This window comes from Myxocyprinus asiaticus, chromosome 11, assembly GCF_019703515.2.
Source record: "Myxocyprinus asiaticus isolate MX2 ecotype Aquarium Trade chromosome 11, UBuf_Myxa_2, whole genome shotgun sequence".
Classification (NCBI taxonomy): Eukaryota; Metazoa; Chordata; class Actinopteri; order Cypriniformes; family Catostomidae; genus Myxocyprinus; species Myxocyprinus asiaticus.
In genome coordinates this window covers 4,494,539-4,518,956 of record NC_059354.1, presented here as the reverse complement: position 1 = coordinate 4,518,956, position 24,418 = coordinate 4,494,539, and the positions used below count along the sequence as shown (strand labels likewise).

Genomic DNA, 24,418 nt, shown 5'->3' with positions numbered 1-24,418 from the left:
TGCACATTCATCAAATCAAATCAAACCCTACAGAACATGATACATTGATTTAAACGATTACTGAATTTCAGGGTGATAATCCCAGATTATCTGTCTGCTGTTGACTAATCTGCATTCTGTGTCTCTGTGGGATTATAATCAGATTATTTTTGTGTTAAATATTGATTTCTTGTGTCTCTAGTGTTTAATCAAGGAGAGGAGGGGACATCGTGGTACATCATCCTGAAGGGCTCTGTTAACGTGGTGATCTATGGGAAGGTCAGAGTAGTCATTCTTCACTTACACTTTCACATTGGATAGACCAATTAAACTTTTCATGTGTGGGAATACAAGCCATCGCTTAAGCCAATTACAGTACATGCAGAAACTTTGCCAGGAAAGTTTGTGTAAATTCAATTATGCTGTAAAACATGGTAAAAAAATATGAATTCACATTAAATTCCTGTATAACTAAGTAAAGCTTAAAAGTAAATCTTAAAGCCCTATTAATTCTGAATTATAACTTTTTGTACATGTAGTTTGTACATGTAAGGCCCCTAGCAATGCCAAATTAATATCCCTGATTAATGCTCAGCCTTATGAATATTTATTACATGGATCTCTGGAATACTCTATTCTGATTAGTCAGTGTCGCCATCTAGTGGTCTGATATTTCTCAGTAACAACTGCACCTCCACGTATCAGACAGCTCATCCGGGTATCTAAGTAATCTTTCCTGCTTCTTGGATCACTGTGTGATCTCTACAAGCTAATAAAATAATTTCAGCTCAAATCAATGTTTCATGTGAATTTATTTATTATCTGGCAAGTAGTCTTGTAATAAGCTGGATAATGAGGAGTCAGACGTTTATTAATTACAAAATAAACACCAACAGAACTCAAACTGAAGGTGTATTTCAGCTCTTCAGCTATTTATTCTTGTCACAGAATTTCATAATTTCAATGCAAATCAATATTTTATGCCCAAGTATTTATTTATTTGGTTAGTAGCCATGTAATAAGTGGGATAATGTACAGTCAGACAGTTGTGTAGCAAAACAAACCCCTTCAGGGTGATACAAGAGTCGTCCACTTCGTGTCAGGGTCCTGATCAATCTGTTGGGGTCTATTTTACGATAACAACTGGCTAACTGTACATTAACCCTTACTTAACATCCCACAAATTACTGTTAAATCTTGTAACATTCTGATAATATTTAACCATGTAGAGCTAGAGTAAGTTGTCCTAATTGCCTTTGCTGTTGGTGTCTCTTTGCAGGGTGTAGTATGCACACTTCATGAGGGTGATGACTTTGGAAAGCTGGCTCTGGTGAATGACGCACCACGGGCGGCATCCATTGTACTGAGAGAGGACAACTGTCACTTCCTGAGAGTGGATAAAGAAGACTTCAACAGAATCCTCAGGGTCAGGGGTCAATGTTCACAATGATCCTGTTTACATGCACTTAAGAAATCGGTTTATTCCAGGGTTTTTTAAACTTCATGTAAACGGAAACACCGTTTTCCTTACGCCGCATTAAGGGATTAAGAGGAAGCACTTTAACACACCCAGGTTTCTCTCAGAGAACGCCGCTTAATGTGGTCATGTAAATGCATTAACGTCGTTATTTCAGGTTTTTGAGGAGTGCGTGTGTCCGTGAACAGACTGTATAACAAAACAAATGTCATAGGATGGAGCCCAACAAGTTAACACAGCGGAAAGAATTCAAAATTTTTGGGAGCACAATGGGAAAAGCACAAACATTATAAACTATACCCATTTATACACAGCAATGAAAATATCGACTGTCCCTCACATTCGTGTATATGCACTTGTACAATGTGGTAATCCCGGAGTTTGACATAAGAGGGAAACCAAATTACTGTAGTGCAATTCAGCTGCAGGCCGCGATAGAAACAAACACAGCAACAACTCTGAAATATCTCGATATAAAGCGAAGCAATAGAGAATAAAATGGCGAAACATCCTCAGATGCCATGTTTTTATTTACACAAGAGTCGTTGGGAAAGTACTTTGCTCTGGAGAAAGCTGCTTACTGAACGGGCCACATGTATATGGGAGTAAAGAGTATGCCACTTATACAAATGTTTTATTATTTATCCTAAATTGAGCTTCATGTGGTAACAAATGGTGTTTTCCCAGTCAAACAAATTATTATCGTAATATGACTGAATCAACTTGATTGTTAATATCATAATACTTACCAATCATATTCACCAGTCAAATGTTTGGACACATTTTTTGATTGAATTTGCTGCTCATGATCTTAAAAACTTAAAGGCTTATGCTACATGCTTGAAATTAGTTTTGTAGACAAATATAAATGCTTTAACATAAATGCCTTTACAAAACTGAAACTGAATTTTTAAAGTGGATGAGTTCAAGTGGATAGTGTTCAGCGGTGTTGGAGATTAGTTGAAAGTAAGGACGCTGGTAAATGAACTACATTGTTTCAGTAGTGTGACAGCAGCACCGCTATTTTCACAATTGTGTAGCTTTTCCAGTAACAAGCTACAGTAAATTTTCCAGCGAGTAGCACTGAAGCATCACAAAACACTACATTTGTCACATTGTATTGCAAACGCAGCAATGGAGCGGATGGAGTAATCAAACACACTCATCTTCCCAACACTTATACGGGGCCACAGCTCGGCTTGCTGGGCGCCTCAGCTGCCGCCCTCTGCTACTGCCTTTACTACCTATGACCAGATCTGCCACTGACCAACTGATACCATCACTGAACCATTATACTGCCACTGCTCTTATTTTTAAAGGGATAGTTCACCCAAAAAGGAAAATATCTCAGCTCTGTTGGGCCAAACAATGCAAGTGAATGGGTACCAAAACTTTGAAACTCCAAAAAGCACATACATTGTTCAGAAGCGATATGATAGGTGTGGGTGAGAAACAGATCAATATTTAATTATTTTTCTACTATAAATCTCCACTTTCACTCTCACATTCTTCGTGCATATCGCCACCTACTAGTCAGGGTTGGGAAAAGAAAAAAGGACTTAAATATTGATCTGTTTCTCACCCACACATATCATGTCACTTCTGAATTAATGGATTTAAACACTGGAGTCTCATGGATTACATTTATGCTGCATTTATGTGCTTTTTAGATCTTCAAAGTTTTGGACCGTGTTGACTTGCATTGTGAGGACCTACAGAGATGAGAAATTCTTATAAAAATTTTCATTTGTGTGCTGCAGAAGAAAGAAAGTCATACACATCTGGGACAGCATGTGGGTGAGTAAATGATGAGAGAATTGTAATTTTTGAGTGAACTATTTCTTTGAGGCAAATCAAAATATAGCACTTGACTCTGATGTTCGATACAAAACGAGTGACTAAATGTACTACCAGTATTTGTTATGTTTATGGTAAGGTTGGGACATTAAATAAAATATCAGGGGGTACTTCAAGTTATTTGTTCAGATCAAAGGAGTTCAGTGGACAAATGTTGGGAACCTCTGCACTTCCTCATAAAAACTGGTATGAATCTCCCTCTACTGATGAAAATGCTGAATTATAACAATACTATCTAGTAGTTTCATTGCAGAAAAATATTAGACAATACCATCCTTTGTATCTGTTTTAATTCATAACATATTTGAAATGATGATTTTCCGAGCACACTCTTAAGTGGTGTTTAATATGAGGTTAGTGCATACTACTGCTAAACTGCTGATCTCAACAACACTAATCCAGCATGCTAAGTACACAATTTCCCTGTATGAGGATGTGTTTCCTGTGTGTCTACTCGATTCAGTCTCTTTATACATCAGTAGACTACACAGCGATATATCATGATTACATACTGTATGACTACAACTAACCGTATGTTTTGTGTGTGTGTGTGTGTGTGTGTGTGTGTGTGTGTGTGTGTTCAGGATGTGGAGGCAAACACAGTGCGTCTGAAGGAGCATGAGGAGGATGTCTTAGTTTTGCAGAGAAGTAACACTAGGAGCTCCAGTTCCTCTCCTCTGAAGTACGTCTTTCTTCTTCTCTCAATTTAACATCTACAAAGTATTAACAATACATCAATGTCATTCATACACTTTTAAGTGTGACTTAAGTGTCCAAATACCATTTAGGGCCACTGTATATCAACACTCTGAAACATGAAGCATGCCAAATTATTCATCGCTGATATAATCAAAGTATATAACTGATTATTTAAGTAAGGATCTGATCGTTTGGTCTCATCTGTTCTCCAGATACACTGTGATGTCAGGAACTCCAGAGAAGATTCTGGAACACCTCCTTGAGACAATTAAACTTGATTTCCAATTCACAGAGTCAGGTACCCTCATAATACCTCAAATCAACATCACTGCTGTTTTATTATTTCATTATTACAGAACATACTTCAGCAGCTGTTTAGCACCCAGCACATATATCTATCACAAATACCAAATGCCCAGATAGTGTAACATTTTTAGCATTTTTAGGACAATCAGAAAATAATCAGTTATATTTTGGTGTTTAATTTTTCTTGTATCAAAGAGATGATGCAACAAATATAGAATGGGATTCATTACTTCCATGTTGAAATATTATGAGACACTACTGGCTGTCGAACACATATTGAGCTACACATCGGTTACATATGTGTATTTCAGGCAATTTTTGAGTCTAAATAAATGCACAAATTACATAATTTCAGCTGTACACCCAAATTACAATAGCCAAATAATTATGTTCATGTGTTAAACTTGCTATAGTTTACTTTCACATTGCTTCATCTTCAAATGTCAATGTCAAATGTAATTTAAGTCAATCACTGAAACAACAGCGGCAACTTGAGCAAGAAAAAGCAAGGTGTGCATCATTGTTCAATAATTCAACGGTCAGTCATGTGTGTGTGAGAGAGAGAGCGATAGAGAGAAATAGAGAAACTGAGAGAGATTACCTCTGTTTGCTGCAGCGCTCGTCAGCATTAACTTTGCTTCAAATTGCCAAGATGTAAATTTAAGTATACTTCTCAGCAGCAGCGAGTGTCGCCATTCTTGTGTATTGACCTGTTTCATGTGATTTATGACCCCGCAGCCATGTTTGTGACAAAAATTCCACTGAAGGTGTCCTGCAATGTGGGTTGCAACAAAAACCAGGCAAAATTGTATTTTTATTTATAAATCTTGAAAAAGTGATACTGCTGTTTATTTACCAGCCAAAATGTTATTTTTCTTTCAACAAAGTTTTGTTTTTCAAGTGACATGGATTAATTTTGAAGCAGACTTTAATCAAACCACCAGACTACAATGTAAACATATTAGTCATACAGACTATAATGTCTCGGTTGCTTTCTGTGTATTCTTCAGGAGTTAAAAGCAGCTCTTACATTCATACAGATGGGATCATCACAGACGGTTTGTAAAATTGTGAACAAATCAGACCAGAAAACAACACAAAAATATTTGTATTTTCTGAATGAGAGATGTTTATGGTGATGAACTGCTGGGGGTGTACTCCCCGGTCACACATCAGGCTCATCGCCTTATGGAGATGAATCGTGGATAAAATATATTTAAATGTCAGCGGAAGTCAAATTAGGCAGTATTTGTGCTGACTTCAGACCTGTATAAACCTGGATGTTTTTCTTGTTATCGTTTTACGGGTGTTTTTCCATTCACCGCCATTGTTTCCCCCCGCTGACATCACTGAAACAGGTCAATAGTTTTCCATTGCTGAACAACTGTTTACAACTCTCAGGGGTGCGCTGACATGAAGGCTCTGTTTGTTGGTCCTGACTAGATGTGTGTGTGTTTGCATATGTACTGTATGTGTGTCATTGTGAGTGAGAGAGAGAGAGAGGGAGCACAAGGGCGTTTTTCAACAGAAATGGAAATAAATTAGGATTTCATTGACATTGTTCATCATTCTTATCTGATGTACTAAGCCAGTGTCTTTGTTTTAATTGGTCATTTTGTTGTGGTAGCCTGTAGGGCTCTTTGAAATAACTGAAATAATTTAGCAAAGTGATATGGAACCGTTATACGGTAAAGACCTGGAACTACTTCATAGCCGTGCGTTTACTGGAAAATAATTGCACACCTTTGAACGTCCGTCAACCATGAAAATACGTATGAAAAAAATGCATCTGAAAATATGTACATCACATTACTACATTCATTATATACCTGTTGATTCAGATAATCAAATACAACAGCGCACTGTCAAACTGTTTAATAATTGGGCTCTACTGTAACATGTCATAAAACATTGATGGATGGAATTTTAACAGTGCTAATGGATAGACACTAACTGCCATATAACTAAAGGAATATTCTGGGTTCAAAACAAGTTAAGCTTAAACAACAACATTTGTAGGTTAATATTGATTACCACAAAAATAAATTTCAACTCGTCCCTCCTATTCTTTAAAAAAAAAAAGCACAAATCTGGGTTACAGTGATGCACTTACAATGGAAGTGAATGCAGACAATCAGTAAATGTTAAAATACTCACTGTTTCAAAAGTATAGCCACAAGACGTAAACAATATATGAGTAAACAACATGATTTTAGTGTGATGAAATAGCGTACTAACCTTATCTGTGTAAAATTATAACCAATTTTACAACTTCATTGCCATGGCGACACCGTAAACTTTACAACTCGAATAATGCGCAAGTTTTAACAGAAGAATTAATGCAAGTGCTTTTATAAAATTATAAGCTTCACATTTCTGCCTTTAAACTCTCCAAATTGGCCCCATTCTCTTCCAGATTTGTAAGTGCCTCACTGTAACCTCCATTTGTGCTTTTTCTTAAAGAAAAAGAGGGACGAGTCTAAATTATTTTTTTTGGTAATCAACATCATGACACAAATGCTGTCGATTGAGCTTAAATTGTAGTAAATGGAATATTCCTTTAAAATTATAAGCTACAATATAAAAAAAAAAATAAAAAAAAATGCTTTCTATCCACACTTCAAGTGTCAACCCATCAATTATTCACCAGACATGTGAGCTGACCTTCGCCATAGGCATTAAATATCCAAACAACATATTAAACCTATATATATAAAATATATATATATATATATATATATATATATATATATATATATATATATATATATATATACACTATATTGCCAAAAGTATTCGCTCATCTGCCTTTAGACGCATATGAACTTAAGTGACATCCCATTCTTAATCCATAGTGTTTAATATGACGTCGGCCCACCCTCTGCAGCTATAACAGCTTCAACTCTTCTGGAAAGGCTTTCCACAAGGTTTAGGAGTGTGTTTATGGGAATTTTTGACCATTCTTCCAGAAGCGCATTTGTGAGGTCAGACACTGATGTTGGACGAGAAGGCCTGGCTCGCAGTCTTCGCTCTAATTCATCCCAAAGGTGCTCTATCGGGTTGAGGTCAGGACTCTGTGCAGGCCAGTCAAGTTCTTCCACACCAAATTTGCTCATCCATATCTTTATGTGCCTTGCTTTGTGCACTGGTGCGCAGTCATGTTGGAACAGGAAGGGGCCATCCCCAAACTGTTCCCACAAAGTTGGGAGCATGGAATTGTCCAAAATCTCTTGGTATGCTGAAGCATTCAGAGTTCCTTTCACTGGAACTAAGGGGCCAAGCCCAGCTCCTGAAAAACAACCCCACACCATAATACCCCCTCCACCAAACTTCACAGTTGGCACAATGCAGTCAGACAAGTACCGTTCTCCTGGCAACCACCAAACCCAGACTCGTCCATCAGATTGCCAGATGGAGAAGCATGATTCGTCACTCCAGAGAACACGTCTCCACTGCTCTAGAGTCCAGTGGCGGCGTGCTTTACACCACTGCATCCGAAGCTTTGCATTGCACTTGGTGATGTATGGCTTGGATGCAGCTGCTCGGCCATGGAAACCCATTCCATGAAGCTCTCTACGCACTGTTCTTGAGCTAATCTGAAGGCCACATGAACTTTGGAGGTCTGTAGCGATTGACTCTGCAGAAAGTTGGTGACCTCTGCGCACTATGCGCCTCAGCATCCGCTGACCCCGCTCTGTCATTTTACGTGGCCTACCACTTCGTGGCTGAGTTGCTGTCATTCCCAGTCACTTCCACTTTGTTATAATACCACTGACAGTTGACTGTGGAATATTTAGTAGTGAGGAAATTTCACGACTGGACTTGTTGCACAGGTGGCATCCTATCACAGTAGCACGCTGGAATTCACTGAGCTCCTGAGAGCGGCCCATTCTTTCACAAATGTTTGTAGAAGCAGTCTGCATGCCTAGGTGCTTCATTTTATACACCTGTTGCCATGGAAGTGATTGGAACGCCTGAATTCAATTATTTGGATGGGTGAGCGAATACTTTTGGCAATATAGTGTATATATATACACTTTTTTTTTTTTTTTTACAAAACTATTGGTAGTTTTGTGACAAAATTTATTTCTGCTCTATCTAAACAGATACATTGAGTGGACAACAAAACCAGAATTAGCTAAAAACATTGTACTGTATTGTGCAACATGTTGCTTGTAGCTGCCTTTAACTCACCTAACTCACTCACACTTACTCACTAACCAACTAACTAATAAACCAACTAACAACAAACTAATAAACCAACTAACCATGTAACTAATAAACCAATTAACTAACCAACTCACCAACTAACCAGCAAACTACAGTAACTTACTAACTAACCAAATAACAAGCCAATCAGCTAACGAACGAAACTAACTAACTAACTAACTAAATCTCTTTCTCTATCTCTGTAGATCCAGTTCTGGATGACTTTTTGCTCATGCACTGTGTTTTTGTCCCAAATGCTCAGCTGTGTCCTCTTCTCATGGCCCAATATCCTTTAAAACACATTCACACACTGCTTATCACCAGTGCTGGCTGATGGTTGACAAAGTGGATGTGCCTTTGCTGAGTTAAAGGAATATTCTGGGGCTCAGTACAAGTTAAGCTCAATCGACAGTATTTGTGGATTAATAATGATTACCATAAAATTAATTTTGACTCATACCTCCTTAAAAAAAAAAAAAAAAGCAGAACTGCGACACTTACAATGGAAGTGAATGGGGGCCAAATACTCACCGTCTCAAACGTATAGCCAAAAGATGTAAACAATATGTGTGTTAACGTGATTTTAGTGTGAAAAAATCACTAACTAACCTTCTCTGTGTAAAGTTATAGCCAATTTACAACTTCATTATAAACAACGTAACCCTAAATCGACCATATAAACGACGATATAAAGAAATTTACAGCTCAAATGATACATGAGCTTTAACAGAATAATGTAAGTGCTTTTAGAAAATGAAAAGCTTCAAATTTCTGTCTTTAAACCCTCCAAAAATTGGCCACATTCACTTCTATTATAAGTGCATCGCTGTAACCCAGATTTAGCTTTTTTTAAGAAAAGGACGAGTGGAAATTAATTTTTGTGGTAATCAACATTATGCCACAAATGCTGTTGATTGAGTTTGACTTGTACTGAACCCGGAATATTCTTGTAAACCTCCAGGGGTGCAAATGTGTCCAAAACTTTTTTTTAGGAATACTGTGTGCCAGTTCCAGGAATAGTGCCTGCTTTTACATGGGACACAAATATTAGAATAAAATTAACCCCTCATGTTGTTTCAAACCCACAGGACTTTCTTTCTTCTGTGAAACACAAAATGAGATATTGTGATGAATTTTCAGAGTGCTCTTGTCCATACAAAAAAGTGACCAGGGGTTGTCAACATATAGAAATCTCTTTTTTGTGACACGAGGGTGAGTAAATGATGAGAAATTACTCAACACACAGAATCACAAAGGTTTTGCTTCAAAGTCCTTAGCGCTGATGCACCTATCACGCTGAGGCGTCTCAGGGCAGTGAACAGGAACGGATGGATTACAAACTCAATAACAAATGCAGGGTGATTCGTCTGGTGTTACAATGGGCGGCCATCAACACAGACCATCTTCAGGAGGAGGAGAGCTCGTACAACTTTCTGCAGGTCAGCACTTTCACTTGACTCAGGCCTGCTCTGTTCCAATTTTTGTTAGCTTAAATGAGTAATATGATGAGGAATTAAATGTTACTTGGTCTTTAGAGATAGAAGAGTTAAATTGTACCATGAAAACATCCTGTAACTTTTAGAACTCAGAACTTCCACTCAGTCCATACCATTTATTGAAACTAAGCTGCAAAGCAACTCATCAGCTGCTGTACATTAAAGGAATAGTTCACCCAAAAATGTGTATGACTTTCTTTCTTCAGCAGAACACAAATGAATATTTTTAGAAGAATATTTCAGCTGTGTCGGTCCATACAATGCAAGTGGATGGTGACCAGAACTTTGAATGTCCAAAAATCACATCAAGGCTGCATAAAAGTAATCCATATGATTAAATATTAATTATGGTTAAAATAATGACTTAAGCTATACGATCATTTGGGTGAGAAACAGATCAATATTAAAGTCCTTTTCACTATAATTGTTTACTTCCGGTTGCTCTCCAATGCTCGTCCATGGGGGGAATCAGTTCATGCTGACTCGAGCATCATGTAAATGCACTGGCATTTTCAAATGAAAGCAAAACCAATGAAGCTTGTGAACCATGTTCTCTTAAACTAATGAACTGACTTTTTGGACCTTCAAGGTTCTGGTCACCATTCATTTGCATTGTATGGACCTACAGAGCTGAAATTGTCTTCTAAAAATCTTCATTTGTGTTCAGCAGAAGAAAAAAATTCATACACATCTGGGATGGCATGAGGGTGAGTAAATGATGAGAATTTTCAAATTTTTGTGGGTGAATTATTCTTTTAAAGTGACTTATTTTTCAATAAAATATTTAGCTAATTGTTGCAGTTTATCACTATATTTCGATTTAGCTTTATAAAATAGAATGTCTTCCTGTTTATTAGTATATATTAAGGATACATTTGTTAAATGTATTGTTGTCATCCTATTTGTTTAACCTATCCATGGTTAAACTATGGTTAAAACTATGAATCATTTTACTACAGCTAATCAATATATATATATATATATATATATATATATATATATATATATATATATATATATATATATATAGGGGGCCTGGGTAGCTCAGCGAGTATTGATGATGACTACCACCCCTGGAGTCGTGAGTTTGAATCCAGGGTGTGCTAAGTGACTCCAGCCAGGTCTCCTAAGCAACCAAATTGACCCGGTTGCTAGGGAAGATAGAGTCACATGGGGTAACCTCCTCGTGGTCACGATTAGTGGTTCTCGCTCTCAATGGGGCACGTGGTAAGTTGTGCTTGGATGGCGGAGAATAGCATGAGCCTCCACATGCTGTGAGTCTCTGCGGTGTCATGCACAATGAGCCACGTGATAAGATGCGTGGATTGACGGTCTCAGAAGTGTAGGCAACTGAGACTTGTCCTCCGCCACCTGGATTGAGGTGAGTAACCGCGCCACCACGAGGACCTACTAAGTAGTGGGAATTGGGCATTCCAATTTGGGAAGAAAAAATTAAAATCAATATATATAACAATCAGATGATATTATTGAATTCTCAGTAAATCAGAACTATATATAATAAAGTCTAATAATATTTAATTATTAATATTTTATTATTTTATTAGATCTCAGTGCAGCATTTGACACCATAGATCACAATATCCTCTTAAATCGCCTTGAGAGCGTTGTTGGAATCAAAGGGCTGGTGTTAAAATGCTTTGACTCCTATCTCAAAGAGAGAACTATGTCTGTCAGCATTGGTGGTTTTTCTTCATCCTCTGCACCCATTACATATGGTGTTCCACAGGGTTTCATCTTGGGGCCTCTACTCTTTTCTCTGTATATGCTTCCTAGAAGTCACATAATTTCCTTCAACTTAATGCAAATAAAACTGAAGTGATTGCTTTTGGCTCTCCGTTATGCATCTCAAGCATTGGTAACCAGTTAGGTCCTTTATCTTCTAACTTGCATAACAATGTTTAGAACCTTGGTGTCATTTTCGATTCTGCAATGCTCTTTGATAAGCATGTTAGTGCCATTGTTAAAGGACGCTTCTTCCACCTTAGGTCCATTTCTAAATTAAAACCGTTTCTTTCATAGAAAGATCTGGAAATTGTTATTCATGCCCTTATTACTTCTCTGTAATTGCTTGTATGTGGGCCTGCCTCAGTCCTCCCTTGCACGTCTGTAGATGGTTCAAAATGCAGTGGCAAGATTTCCACTTCATGTTAGGTCTTCTCCTACCCTTGCTATTTTTAAATCTAGCTTTGACTCATTTTTACTGTTTAGCTTTTGAGGTTACCTGATGTTTTAACACATTTGTTTCCTTTAGTACTTATTTGTGTTTTTATTTTTGTTTTTATTATTATTTTATTTGTTTTTTGACCTTTTTATTATTGTACAGCATTTTGGCTCAACATCAGTTGCTTTTAAATGTGCTTTATAAATAAACGTAACTAACTAACTAACTAACTAACTAACTAAATGTCAATATTTCCTTATTTAAATAGCAACAATGTAGTTTTTAATTTAATTTTATTTTTTTTAGTAGCTACAGACTTCATTTTAACTACTTTAAGTTATGAAAAGCTTGGGAAGCTTCAGTATCAAAGTAGCTTCCCCCGACACTGAATGTATGATATGACCCCTTTAAATCTAGTCAATGCACAAAGCTGGACTGTTTGCTTAGCCCAGTGTAGACATTGTTCTGCTGTGATTCTTTCTCAAAGAGAGCATGCTTTTTGATGCAGGAATTCTACGAGACAGTGTGTGAAGATTCCAGAATCATTCCAGCTCTGACAGATCAGCTGCCTGAACTGGAGAAGATCATCAAGCAAAAGTGAGAAAAGAGTCTTACAGATGAGAGAGATTTTAAATGAACAGTCACACAAAGCTATTACTATCACTCACTAGCACTCACATTGCATTTATTCACAGTTCAGATGATGGCAGGCCCTCACAGAAAAAGGTGAAAGGAAATATAACACAAATTCAGTGATTTTTCCATTTGTCTTGTGATGGTGCTGAATCAGCACTGAATCAGTGTCATATGATTCTTTCTCATTTAAGCATAAAGTTCTGCTGCGTCAGTTCAGCATGGGGAATGACAGGCTGCAGGAGCGACAGCCAATCAGGAGCACAGATGAGAGTGAGTCATCAGGGTGCACCAGTGTCTATTAACTATGGTTTTACTACTGTAATATTGTAGTAACCATGTTTTTTGGCAGAAGTTAGTTTTAATCATAGCTAACCATAACAAAAGTTTTAATCCAATTAATCATGATGTTACTACAGTAATGTGGTGTTAATATACAGTAGCAACCATTTAATTTTTTGATAATTATTATTGGTGATAATTTGGTTACTGTAGTAAAACCATGGTTCATTTCTGTAAGGGAAAGTTAGGGTTAGGTTTAGGGGTTGGTGTTAGGTGTCTGTGGGGCTCTAAATAAACATAATAAAAACACTGCAGTGATACCCCTATACTATTAGTATTTAATAAGAAGTGCAAATATTATCTCCAACTATTTGCACTCTGTGCACTTAGGGCCCCATTTTAAGAGTGCTAAGCGTCTAAAATTACCATCTGCATCATATTATATCATCCATTCCCTGTCAAGCACCAGCGAAATAAACAAAGACAGCACATAAGAGGTTGGTAGTGTAAATGGACTATACAATTAATTAGATGAATGGAAATATGGACTTCTTTTGTGCATTAACTGCGTCCTTGTTGAATGTCAGGCATATCTCTATAACAGTGACATGATCCTTTTATATGCTAGGAAAATGTGGTTCAGGTTAAATTATAGTAAATGTAAGTATTATTAATCATATTGAACAAGTGACACTCAAATCATGGTTAGTATTAACAAAGTCTTTTTAGCATGTCAGGTCACTCAGTGGACATCTTTTGGAGGGAACTATTTTTTTATGTAAACAAGCGGCAAGTCCTATCTACTTGAATGTGGAAAATTTCCAAAACAGTCGGTCAAGATTACGATCAAAGAACATATTTAAAATCAGCAGTAAAATCTGTCAACAATAGTATTATAAATTGTGCTTCTTTACCTCAGATTACGCTAAAAAAACGCTATTTTCCCGGCTTGTATATCTAATGCGCATGCGCATTCTCGAGTTGATTGACAGGCGATGTCTGTATCTAAAAGGTGATTGGCTCTTTTCCTGTAAGGCGGGACTTCCTTTTCTACATCCGTTGGGTGTTGGGCACTTGAGCTCCTTGGTTGGGCATTCCAGTTTTTCCTACTGATTTTAATAGAAGTGACCCGTCTCTGCTAAATAGTCTCTTGTATTAACAGTGATTGTTTCTAATATAATCAGATTATATTATTATATGTATTATTGTTCTGATTAATTGTGTGTTCTAGTCCTCTTTAAAGTGTACTGCAGTGATCACACCTACACCACTATCAGAGTGCCCGTCGCTGCATCTGTCAGAGAGGTCATCTCCGCGGTTACTGATAAACTGGGGTCAGGTGATGACCTTCTGCTCATTCACATGAGCTCAGCTGGAGGTGAAAACACACATACACACACCTTTCCTTTTTTATTTCTGTATTGACAGGCATTTCCTCTCTTTTCATTTGTGTTTGATTAATTGGTGGTTTGCAGTTGTCTTTTGTCTTCTGGCTGACAGTCTGAGCTCTGTGTTGCACCCGTCTTAGCAAACATTTCAAATTCTGCATCTCGATGCTGCTGCTCTGTGTTGGTGTGTGTGATACAGATGTTCCACTGCCAATTCACACACATATAATGCACTGTGACCCAATGCTGACCTCATAACACACACAAACAAACAGTCACATTTGTGTAGCGGCCCCAAAAAATCTGAGACCACATTAAAATCTGGTATTTTTTCCCCCATTAAACCTTAAATATAAACAGAAAGTTTAAAGGGATTTTAAGAAAATGTAAGAAATATTTATTAGATTCTACTCTACGTCTACAATTTAGATTAGTTTTTATCACATGAAGCACATTTTTCTACACATTTTTCATCTCATGAAACATTGTTTACAGTGTTGCTTAGAGGTGGCCTTTTGGGTATATGAGTGTATGTGTATGCTTGTTTGTATGTGTGTGTATCTTTGGCATCAGCACGTGGTTATTATGCAGATGTATCACTACTGTCACACTGCATGATGAAGAGGAGGGTGAAGGTTCAGTGTTGGAATATGCACACGCACTGTTATGACAACCAGACACAATAACACACTGCATGACCCTGGTGTCAACTTCAGTTGAGGGAAATGTGTGTGTGATGTGCTATTTAAAATGCGAAAAACACTAGAATGGGAGTTTCAGCGACTGATCCATTAAAGCTGATGTTAGTTGCTGCTCGTTAAAACTGATCTCTGAATGTGCAACTAGGTGACGATGGTTGTTTTTTATATGTGAACGCAAAGTCTAAAGAATAGTATAAGTAATAACAATGTGTAATGTGTGTGTGTGTGTGTGTGTATGTTTGCCAGATAAAGTGCTTCTGAAGCCGTGTGATGTATCCATCTTCTCTTCACTGAGCATTAATGGCCGTCTGTTCGTCTGCCCAAGAGACCAGCTCAGCTCTTTGGTGTGTGATAGGTGCTGTACACACACACATACATGGACCTTTTGGCTGGTTGATTGACTGATCTTTTGATTGATTGTTCATGTAGTCTCCACTACCAGAGCAGGAGGGACCGTCTACAGGATCCATGTCCACATTTGAGCTCATGAGCTCTAAAGATCTGGCTCATCAGATGACCCTCTATGATTGGGAGCTCTTTGACTGTGTACACGAGGTACATACAGACAGTTCTGCATTTTTAGGGATAATTCTGTCATCATTTACTCATCCTCATGTTTTTCCAAACCTGTACGACTTTCTTACTTCCAGGAACACAAAAGGGAATGCTTTGCAGAATGTTCAGGCTGCTCTCTTGTAGGGCTGTAATTTGTAGAATCTAAATTCAAATTTTTACTGAAATATAACCAGTATTCGGATTATATTCGAATTTTAAAGACATTATTACATGTAGGGCGGAAAAAATTGTCTGCGACGTCCACAAGAGGGCACAACAAATTAATGTAAACCAATCAACACTGTGTTGTAGCGATTGTTTATTGCAAAGAACATATCTGGCTGTTAACATGAGTGTAAAATTAACAAGTCAAAAGATTTAGCCAGTTCATATTCTCAAATATTAAATAAAAAAGTAAAACGAGAAAAGAAACACTTCAATAGACCGTTCTTCGTTAACTTAGTGTTGCACAGTAGTCTATACCGATGCTGTACTACTACCGCGGACTCAAGCTTTATAATACCAGCGATACCAGAGTGTTTTTCATTAAATACATTTGTATGTACACACCTAATGCTTATGCAGCGAAATGCTTATAAGAGCAATCTGAGGCATAGTCAAGACCAGACACAACCGCCAAAGTCCTCCACCTGAGGGCTGTTCATTTCGATCTCGTCTGCCTTTTTCTATATAAGCACACATGCTAGATGGACATCTTTGACCGTTGTGTCATGTCTCGCAGTTTTTACAATGTCTCTTGCAGTAACGATGCATTTTTTAGACGCTGTGTCAATTTAAAAGGAAATTCAAACTTTAAAATGCATCTCGAGGCACCCACGTTCTGTTTCTTTTGTTGCTCTGTGCCTGTTTTAGCCCAATAATGTAAGTCATCATCAGTGCATTTTCGACAAATAATCGAATTTCGAATTTTCCAAACTGTAAAAAGTGAATGGAACATGTGTGATTCGATTCTGTTTTAGCACGAGCTGATTTATCACACGTTTGGGCGTCAGCATTTCAAGAAGACCACGGCTAATCTGGACCTGTTCCTGAGGCGGTTTAATGAGGTCCAGCTGTGGGTGGTGACAGAGGTGTGTTTGTGTCCCACACTCAGCAAACGAGTCCAACTGCTCAAGAAGTTCATCAAGATCGCTGCACAGTGAGTCTGTGTCATCTCATTAAACTGCATGATGTGTACATGTGTGTAATTAATCATTTTGTTCTACAGAGGGTTGCTTGATGTGTGTACAAATCTTATGTTTTATGTGTTGTGTAGTGTAAATGTGTGCTGCAGTAGAGAGTGTGAAATTTTTGAGAGTTTATTTAAATTTAAAGGCATAGTTCACATAAAACAAAGAAAAAAACAAAAACCACAAAAGGAGATGTTTAGCAGGATGTGCAAGCTGTTGCTTCCCATACAATGGAAGCATACAGTGACCACCAGAGGCTGTCAAGCACCAAAAATGACAAAAGAAAAGTGCCATAAAATTATCCATACGACTGATTTGCTGTATTCCAAGTCTTTTGAGTATTAAAATAGCTTTGTGTGAGGAACAGGCCAACATCTTATCCTCCACGGAAGCTCTCGAATCTCATTTGTGCATATGCATATTCCAGCATGTCAAGATGTGTGAGGTTTGACATCATTGACACCAAACAGCATTTGTTCTTTTGTGTCTAGTAACTAGGGTTGGAAATCGCAAGGAATTTTACGATTCCGTTTCTGATTCTTCTTAAAGAATCAGGTTCCTTAACGGTTCCAGTAATTCTTTTAGTACTTTTTTTTTTTTTTAAAGGTGCAGGTTGTAAGATTCAGAAACCCTTGTTATTAATGACACCTGTGGCTGTTAAGTGAACTGCAGCCAGCTACTTGTTGCTCGTGCTCGCGATCATGCACACACACCATAGGGACTCGAGCTAGCAAGCATCGGCCAAAACAATGACATAACGTACAAAGAGACTGAACGTGATTCACCGACATCATGCTGACAGATGATGTAGCATAATTAAAATTACACAGTTATGATTGTTTTACTACAAACTTTGAGACTGTATTATATCTGACTCTCCAGTGCTGGAACAGGACTAAAACAAAGTGTGGATATAGGTCTGACTATACGAGACTGTAGTTTGAAGTAATCACTTTTCTTTGCATGATACATTGACTGCATTTATACGATAGCCTATGTCAGCATTAGCTAGCTAGCCAGTTTTATCAATAGCTGTTAGCTAAATTTGGTGGATGATGACAGTAGCTGTTTATAAAATAGACTGTACATTATAAATATGTTGACACAATTCAGTATTGATGTGATTCCATCACACCTGACATTTTGATATATCGATGCGCTATTGTTTTATAATAATAGATTGTATATATTTTCTGTATAATCAAGTTACGTTACACTAATGAATGGGTCTTTTGCATTATCTTGAACACTGTCTAGCATTCATTTCATGTGTTATTGTAGTTTACCTTGCTGAATAATTACAGATTAACATTGATTGTGACAGTTACTGTGCAGGCAAGATCAAGTTAGCTAAAATTACACGGATCAATCCTTATGGCACTATATTTCACATGCTTTGCAGTTATGTAAGCTTACCTGTCCAATATGAAGAACACCAATTCAGGGTTGGTTTGATCCCCAAAACCGAATGAAGGTCCCTCCAGGAATCAAATGCCCTGCTGATGTTCACTCTAGTTTTCGCTCGACCACGATCACGTTCCCCCTTAACCAGACGGGATTCAGTAGATACATTTTTTTTTTTTTTTGGCTAACTCTGAGTTTGTGTAGGAGTCGGTGTTGTGCTGGGATTCCATCTCTAAGATAACGTTACCTAGTGTTGCAGTTAGTTGTCGCTGTTGAATAGCGGAAGAGAAGCACTGAGGCAAGGCTCTCGGGAGCGCACATAAACGTCACATCCTTTGAATTTTCCCGGCAAAACTGACCCGCTCCCTTCACATGAAAATCAGTCTACAGGCTTTAATAGGCAACCTAGGAAGTCCGGGAAGGGCTAATTTTTTAAGTTGCATTACAATCCGGTCACACATTGGCAAAAAATAGGTGAATATTACATGACAAGTGTTATATACTTCACCTTTAAAGAATTATTTAGAAATGAGAAATGCAATTATTATTGTATTTACTACCCTCTGCTGTCTGTTACCAAATAATGAGATCATTTCAGATTTCTACAGAACACATATAACAAATCAGAAATAAATGTAATACAGTTCTTGTAAAAGGTGTGTTTGCAGACTTTTTAGAGACATAATTACAATCCAATAATAGATTCTAAATATATTTTAAATAAACAAATCTAAACCAACAAGAAATGCGATGGCATATTTAATTAATTAATTTATTATTTTATAAAATTCCACTTATTACAACAACTCTCATGTATCTTTAATTATACATTGTCATATGAACAACCAGTCAGTAACTGCACTGCTTGATTTAAGTCTCACAGGTCATCATTAAATAAACCATAACAGTTCCAGAGACAGTTTAGACTGTGTTTTGTAGCCTAATGTTAGACTTTAACATTTCTTATGTAATTTCGAGTTGGACATTCATAACTTGAACATCAATATAAGTTTACTTGTATACTGGAAGCGCTGTATGTTTCGCACTGTAGATTCAAAAGAACCAGCTCATTAGAATGGTTCTTTCGGGATCAGACTATACCGGAAGCACCATATGTTTTGCGCTGTTGATTCAAAAGAACCATCTCCTTTGAATAATTATTTCAGGAATCTAACTGCACTGGAAGCGCATATGTTTCGCACTGTAAAAAGAGCCGGCTTGAGACTTGTTTGATTGGGAATTAAATACACTGGTAGAACTTTATGTTTTACGCTGTAGAGTCAGTAGAGGGCAGTGCTGCTGCAGAGAAGCGCTTCTGGAAACACTGTCAGAGTATTTCAGGATGGTGTTCCAGCCACATCGATGGAAAATTGCACGCTGGAGAACCGTTAACGGACCCGAAAGTCACAAAGATCATACGATTCCAGTATTTTTTTTTAAATGGAACCGGTTCTCTGTTCTCAACCCTACTAGTAACCGAATGAGACTTGACAGGTTAGAATATGTGCAAATGAGATATGAGAGCTACAACGGAAACAGTTTTTCAGTCTGTTCATCATACAAGCTTATCATCTGGCTTCAGTAGACTTGGAATGTAGCGCACATGTCGTATGTGCTACTTTTATGACACTTTTATGATGCTTTTTGGAACTCGACAGCCCCAGTCCCCATTCACTTTCATTGTATAGAAAAGAGTAGGGCTGGGCGATATGGCTACAGAAGTCATATCTCTATATTTTTCAACAATTATGTATTTGCTCTGAAATGGCTTAAAAGTTGTTTTTTTCTTCAACCAAACAGCACTGAAGCATGACGATAGAATCTAGTTAAAAATAATTCACTAAATGAACATTTTCATTTATGTGTAGCAATATACAAGAATACATTGTGAAAACAGTGTATCATAAGCCCTGCGCGTGCACACAGAACAGCACATCACCTGTTCACTCTGAAGCACACACAAATCATGTATTATTTGTCTTTAATTGCGGCCTTTTGTGGGTTTACTAATCACATATGACCATATTGCGATGTTGATGTTATTTTGATTGATTGTGCAGCCCTGAAGCATCGTGAACTTAGTAATAACACGCTTTTTAGGCAACGAAGTGGCCATATTAAATAAAGTTAAAATCAGTGTGATACGCACAATAATTGCTTCATTTTATGTTGCCAGCAAAGTCATCGCGATTATATCATGAATATTCAATATATTGCCCAGTCCTACAAAAGAGCACCTTTAACATTCTACAAAACACCTCTTTTTGAGTTCCACTGAAGACAGAAAGTCATACTGTTTTTGAACGACATGAGGGTGAGTAAAAAATACGAGAATTTTCAAAGTATCCCTTTAAGTGAACACAGACACAACACGCTCCTGTGTTTTTAACGCAGACTGTGTTTAACTGAGTGGTGTGCATTTGCTGTTTTTAAGCTGTAAAGAATTTAGGAATCTGAACTCATTCTTTGCCATTATCATGGGCCTGGGAAACCCAGCCGTCTGCAGACTCAGTCAGACATGGGAGGTGAGCACTTTATACTGACACATAGATAATACACACCCTTTCAGACAGACACACATACACATCATGAAAAAAAAATTCGTTCCTAACCAGAAAATGTCATGGCAAATTTAATATTGATTCAGATCTCTCAATTTCAAAATATTTCAATATGTTGCTCTCTCACAGAAACTGCCCAGCAAGTTCAAGAAGTTTTATGGAGAGTTTGAAAATCTGATGGTGAGTTTAACATGTCGGATCATTTGGTTCCAGAACTAAAAATTCCATTATTTCTCTCCACAGGAAAATTTATTTTTTGGATAACTTATGAAGCTTTAAAGACAGACATGCCATGAGCTCCGAGTTTGATAATCATTCTGCTGAAGCCATCGGTCTGTGTTGTTTCAACTTCATTTTTAAAGAATAATTTTAATAGTAAAATATCTTAGAAGAACTACACTACCCAAGATCCTGAAGAGAAAGATCCACCAATCAGAGAATCGGCCAACAAAACGGACCAAAAGAACTCTGCAGCGACCGCCCAATTTCATGATGCACTGTGAATGATGCAATCGAGTAACTCTTCCGACACTCTCAAACTACTTCTGTGTATTTTGCAGTAAAAGTAAAATATATTGTTTCTATACTTCTAATAAACAACTTTAAATCAATAATTTTATATTTTTCTATAGTTTTTAATTTGATTACATCATTCGCAATGCTCCATGGGGTTGTAGTTCATTCCCTCTGATTTTCAAGTATTTTTTTGCTTCAAATCTACTTAAAGATTCTGCTACTGTATGTTACCTGTAAAGGAAATCAAAGATCTCTTCTCTGTCTTTCTCTCATTGTAGGATCCTTCCAGGAATCACAGAGCGTATCGACTAACAATGTCCAAGTTAGAACCACCAGTCATTCCTTTCATGCCTTTATTAATTAAAGGTGAGCTTTATAATACTCCAGTAAACATTGTAAGCCAAATAAACAAAACTGTACACCATTAAAATCCAGCTGTTTTTACAAATGATTTGCAGCTTTTAAGCTAAATGTATTTAGATTTAAAGTTAACATTTGCAATATTGTCGTAAGTATTTACAGAAAAGTACAGAAATATAGTGTATTTCTATTAATAAATCAAATTAAGGGGTTGTTATAGGAAAGGAAATTGGTTTAAAAAGAAAAAATAGGTAAAAATGAGGTACAAATTTGAATTAATTAAATTACAAAATAAAGTTTCATGTAAATATTCTCTATACAGTATATAAATGCATACATACAGTTGTAGTCAGAAGTTTACATAAACCTTAGCCAAATACATTTAAACTCAGCTTCTCACAATTCCTGACATTTAATCATTGAAAAAATTCCCTGTCTTAGGTCAGTTAGGATCACTACTATATTTTAAGAATGTGAAATGTCAAAATAATAGTAGAGAGGTTGATTTATTTCAGCTTTTATTTCTTTCATCACATTCCCAGTGGGTCAGAAGTGTACATACACTTTGTGAGTATTTGGTAGCATTGCCTTTAAATTGTTTAACTTGGGTTAAACTTTTTGGGTAGCCTTCCACAAGCTTCTCACAATAAGTTGCTGGAATTTTGGCACATTCCTCCAGACAGAACTGGTGTAACTGAGTCAGGTTTGTAGGCCTCCTTGCTTGCACACGCTTTTTCAGTTCTGCCCACAAATTTTTTATCGGATTGTGGTCAGGACTTTGTGATGGCCATTCCAATACCTTGACTTTGTTGTTCTTAAGCCATTTTGCCACAACTTTGGAGGTATGCTTGGGGTCATTGTCCATTTTGAAGACCCATTTGTGACAGAGCTTTAAATTCCTGGCTGATGTATTGAGATGTTCCTTCAATATATCCACATAATTTTCCTTTCTCATGATGCCATCTATTTTGTGAAGTGCACCAGTCCCTCCTGCAGCAAAGCACCCCCACAACATGATGCTGCCACCCCTATGTTCTTCGGCTTGGAAGCTTCACCCTTTTCCCTCCAAACATAATGATGGTCATTATGGCCAAACAGTAAATTTTTTGTTTCATTAGACCAGAGGACATTTCTCCAAAAAGTAAGATCTGTAATGAGGCAGGCGAGGATTAAAGATCTAAATGCAGCTTTTAATCAAACAGTAAGGTAAACAAAGTAGCTCAGAATATAAAGAAACAAGCACAGGGAACAAGGCACAGAACATCATGGAACACATGCAAAGACTGACAAGGAAACCAGGAAATACATGACAGAGCCCCCCCTTCAAGGAGTGGATTCCAGTCGTTCCACAAAAAAATAAAATAGTAAATAGTCCATTGGGTGTGGGGGGGAGGGGGAAACAGGCAGTTCAAGGGGGCACAAGGGGAGCAGAGGAACAAGGCAAAACAGAAGACCAGGATGGAACTTGCGGAGCAGGAGACTTGGGTGTAGCCAGCAGAGCTGGATACCAAGGAGATGCAGGCGGACCTGGAGACTTGGGCGGAACTGGCTGAGTGGAACGCCCTGACAGAGCTGCAGGGAAGGTGACCCACTGCGGAGCTTTTGGCGGAGCTGGAGGGATGGAAAACCAGGACGACACTACAGGCTCGGAGGACCAAGGTGGAGCCGGAGGCATGAGGAATCCCGGTGAAGCTGAAGGGATGACGGACCACGGTGGAGCCGAAAGCTGAGGAGCCATGGTGGAGCCGATGGGTCGACAGGTCTAGGCGGAGTCATAGACCGGAGGGCCGAGGTGGAGATGGAGGGTCGGAACCCTTGTGCTGATATCACAACTCCGAAGACCACGGTGGATCTGGCTGGAGAGGAGACCATGGTCATGTCGGTGGAGCCCGAGGGCTGAGGAGAGCCGGCTGCAGGGCAGGGACTGGGTCAGGAGGCTCGGGAGGTGGAAACAGGGCCAGGACTGGGTCAGGAGGTCTGGGAGGTGGACACAGGGCCGGGACAGTGTCAGGAGGCCTGGGAGGTGGCCACAGGACAGGGACTGGGTCAGGAGGCCTGGGAGGCGGCCACAGGACAGGGACTGGGTCAGGAGGCCTGGGTGGTGTCCACAGGACAGGGACTGGGTTAGGAGACCTGGGAGGTGGCCACAGGACAGGGACTGGGTCAGGAGGCCTGGGAGGCAGACACAGGACCAGGACTGGGTCAGTCGGTGGAGCCACTGGAAGAAGAGTGGCCAGAGCCGCTGTAAGAGGAGTCTCTGGGAGAACGGACAGAACCGCTGGAGGCGGAGTCTCTGGGAGAGTGGACGGAGTCATGGAAGACTCTGAGGGCAGAGTCACCATAGTCAGGAGCGCTGGCAGCGACTGGGAAATGACCTCCGTGGTCGTGAGCACTGGCAGTGTTAGGGGAATGACCTCTGTGGTCATGAGCATGGGCAGTGACAGGGGAACAGCCTCAGTGGTCGTGAGCACAGGCAGTGCCTGGGGAGTAGGAGCCCTTCTTCTCTTCTGCTTCCAGACGCCCAGGAGCACAGCTATGAGAGACTTGGAAGGCGGAGCCGTGGGAGGCTCGATGAAGAAAGGCAGAGCCATGGGAGGCTCAAGGGGTGGAACCATGGGAGGGT

General features: G+C 38.5%; 1 protein-coding gene across 5 annotated transcripts in view; it reads left to right on the top strand.

Annotated features, from left to right (window-relative positions):
• The window catches only part of rapgef4a (Rap guanine nucleotide exchange factor 4a), a 117,220-nt gene that overhangs the window by 85,101 nt on the left and 7,701 nt on the right, over positions 1-24,418 (top strand). For 3 of the 5 annotated variants that reach the window (XM_051710838.1, XM_051710840.1, XM_051710839.1), the window contains 16 exons: positions 182-258; positions 1,259-1,405; positions 3,898-3,995; positions 4,225-4,310; positions 8,734-8,812; positions 9,816-9,966; positions 12,714-12,802; positions 12,901-12,931; positions 13,033-13,111; positions 14,352-14,498; positions 15,456-15,553; positions 15,639-15,764; positions 16,745-16,923; positions 20,793-20,883; positions 21,049-21,099; positions 21,714-21,801. In XM_051710838.1, the coding sequence (XP_051566798.1) occupies positions 182-258; positions 1,259-1,405; positions 3,898-3,995; positions 4,225-4,310; positions 8,734-8,812; positions 9,816-9,966; positions 12,714-12,802; positions 12,901-12,931; positions 13,033-13,111; positions 14,352-14,498; positions 15,456-15,553; positions 15,639-15,764; positions 16,745-16,923; positions 20,793-20,883; positions 21,049-21,099; positions 21,714-21,801 (1,617 nt within the window). Of the gene's footprint in view, positions 1-181; positions 259-1,258; positions 1,406-3,897; positions 3,996-4,224; positions 4,311-8,733; positions 8,813-9,797; positions 9,967-12,713; positions 12,803-12,900; positions 12,932-13,032; positions 13,112-14,351; positions 14,499-15,455; positions 15,554-15,638; positions 15,765-16,744; positions 16,924-20,792; positions 20,884-21,048; positions 21,100-21,713; positions 21,802-24,418 lie in introns of those variants that run through there. The other 2 variants (XR_007898512.1, XR_007898513.1) reach the window with 2 other exon arrangements.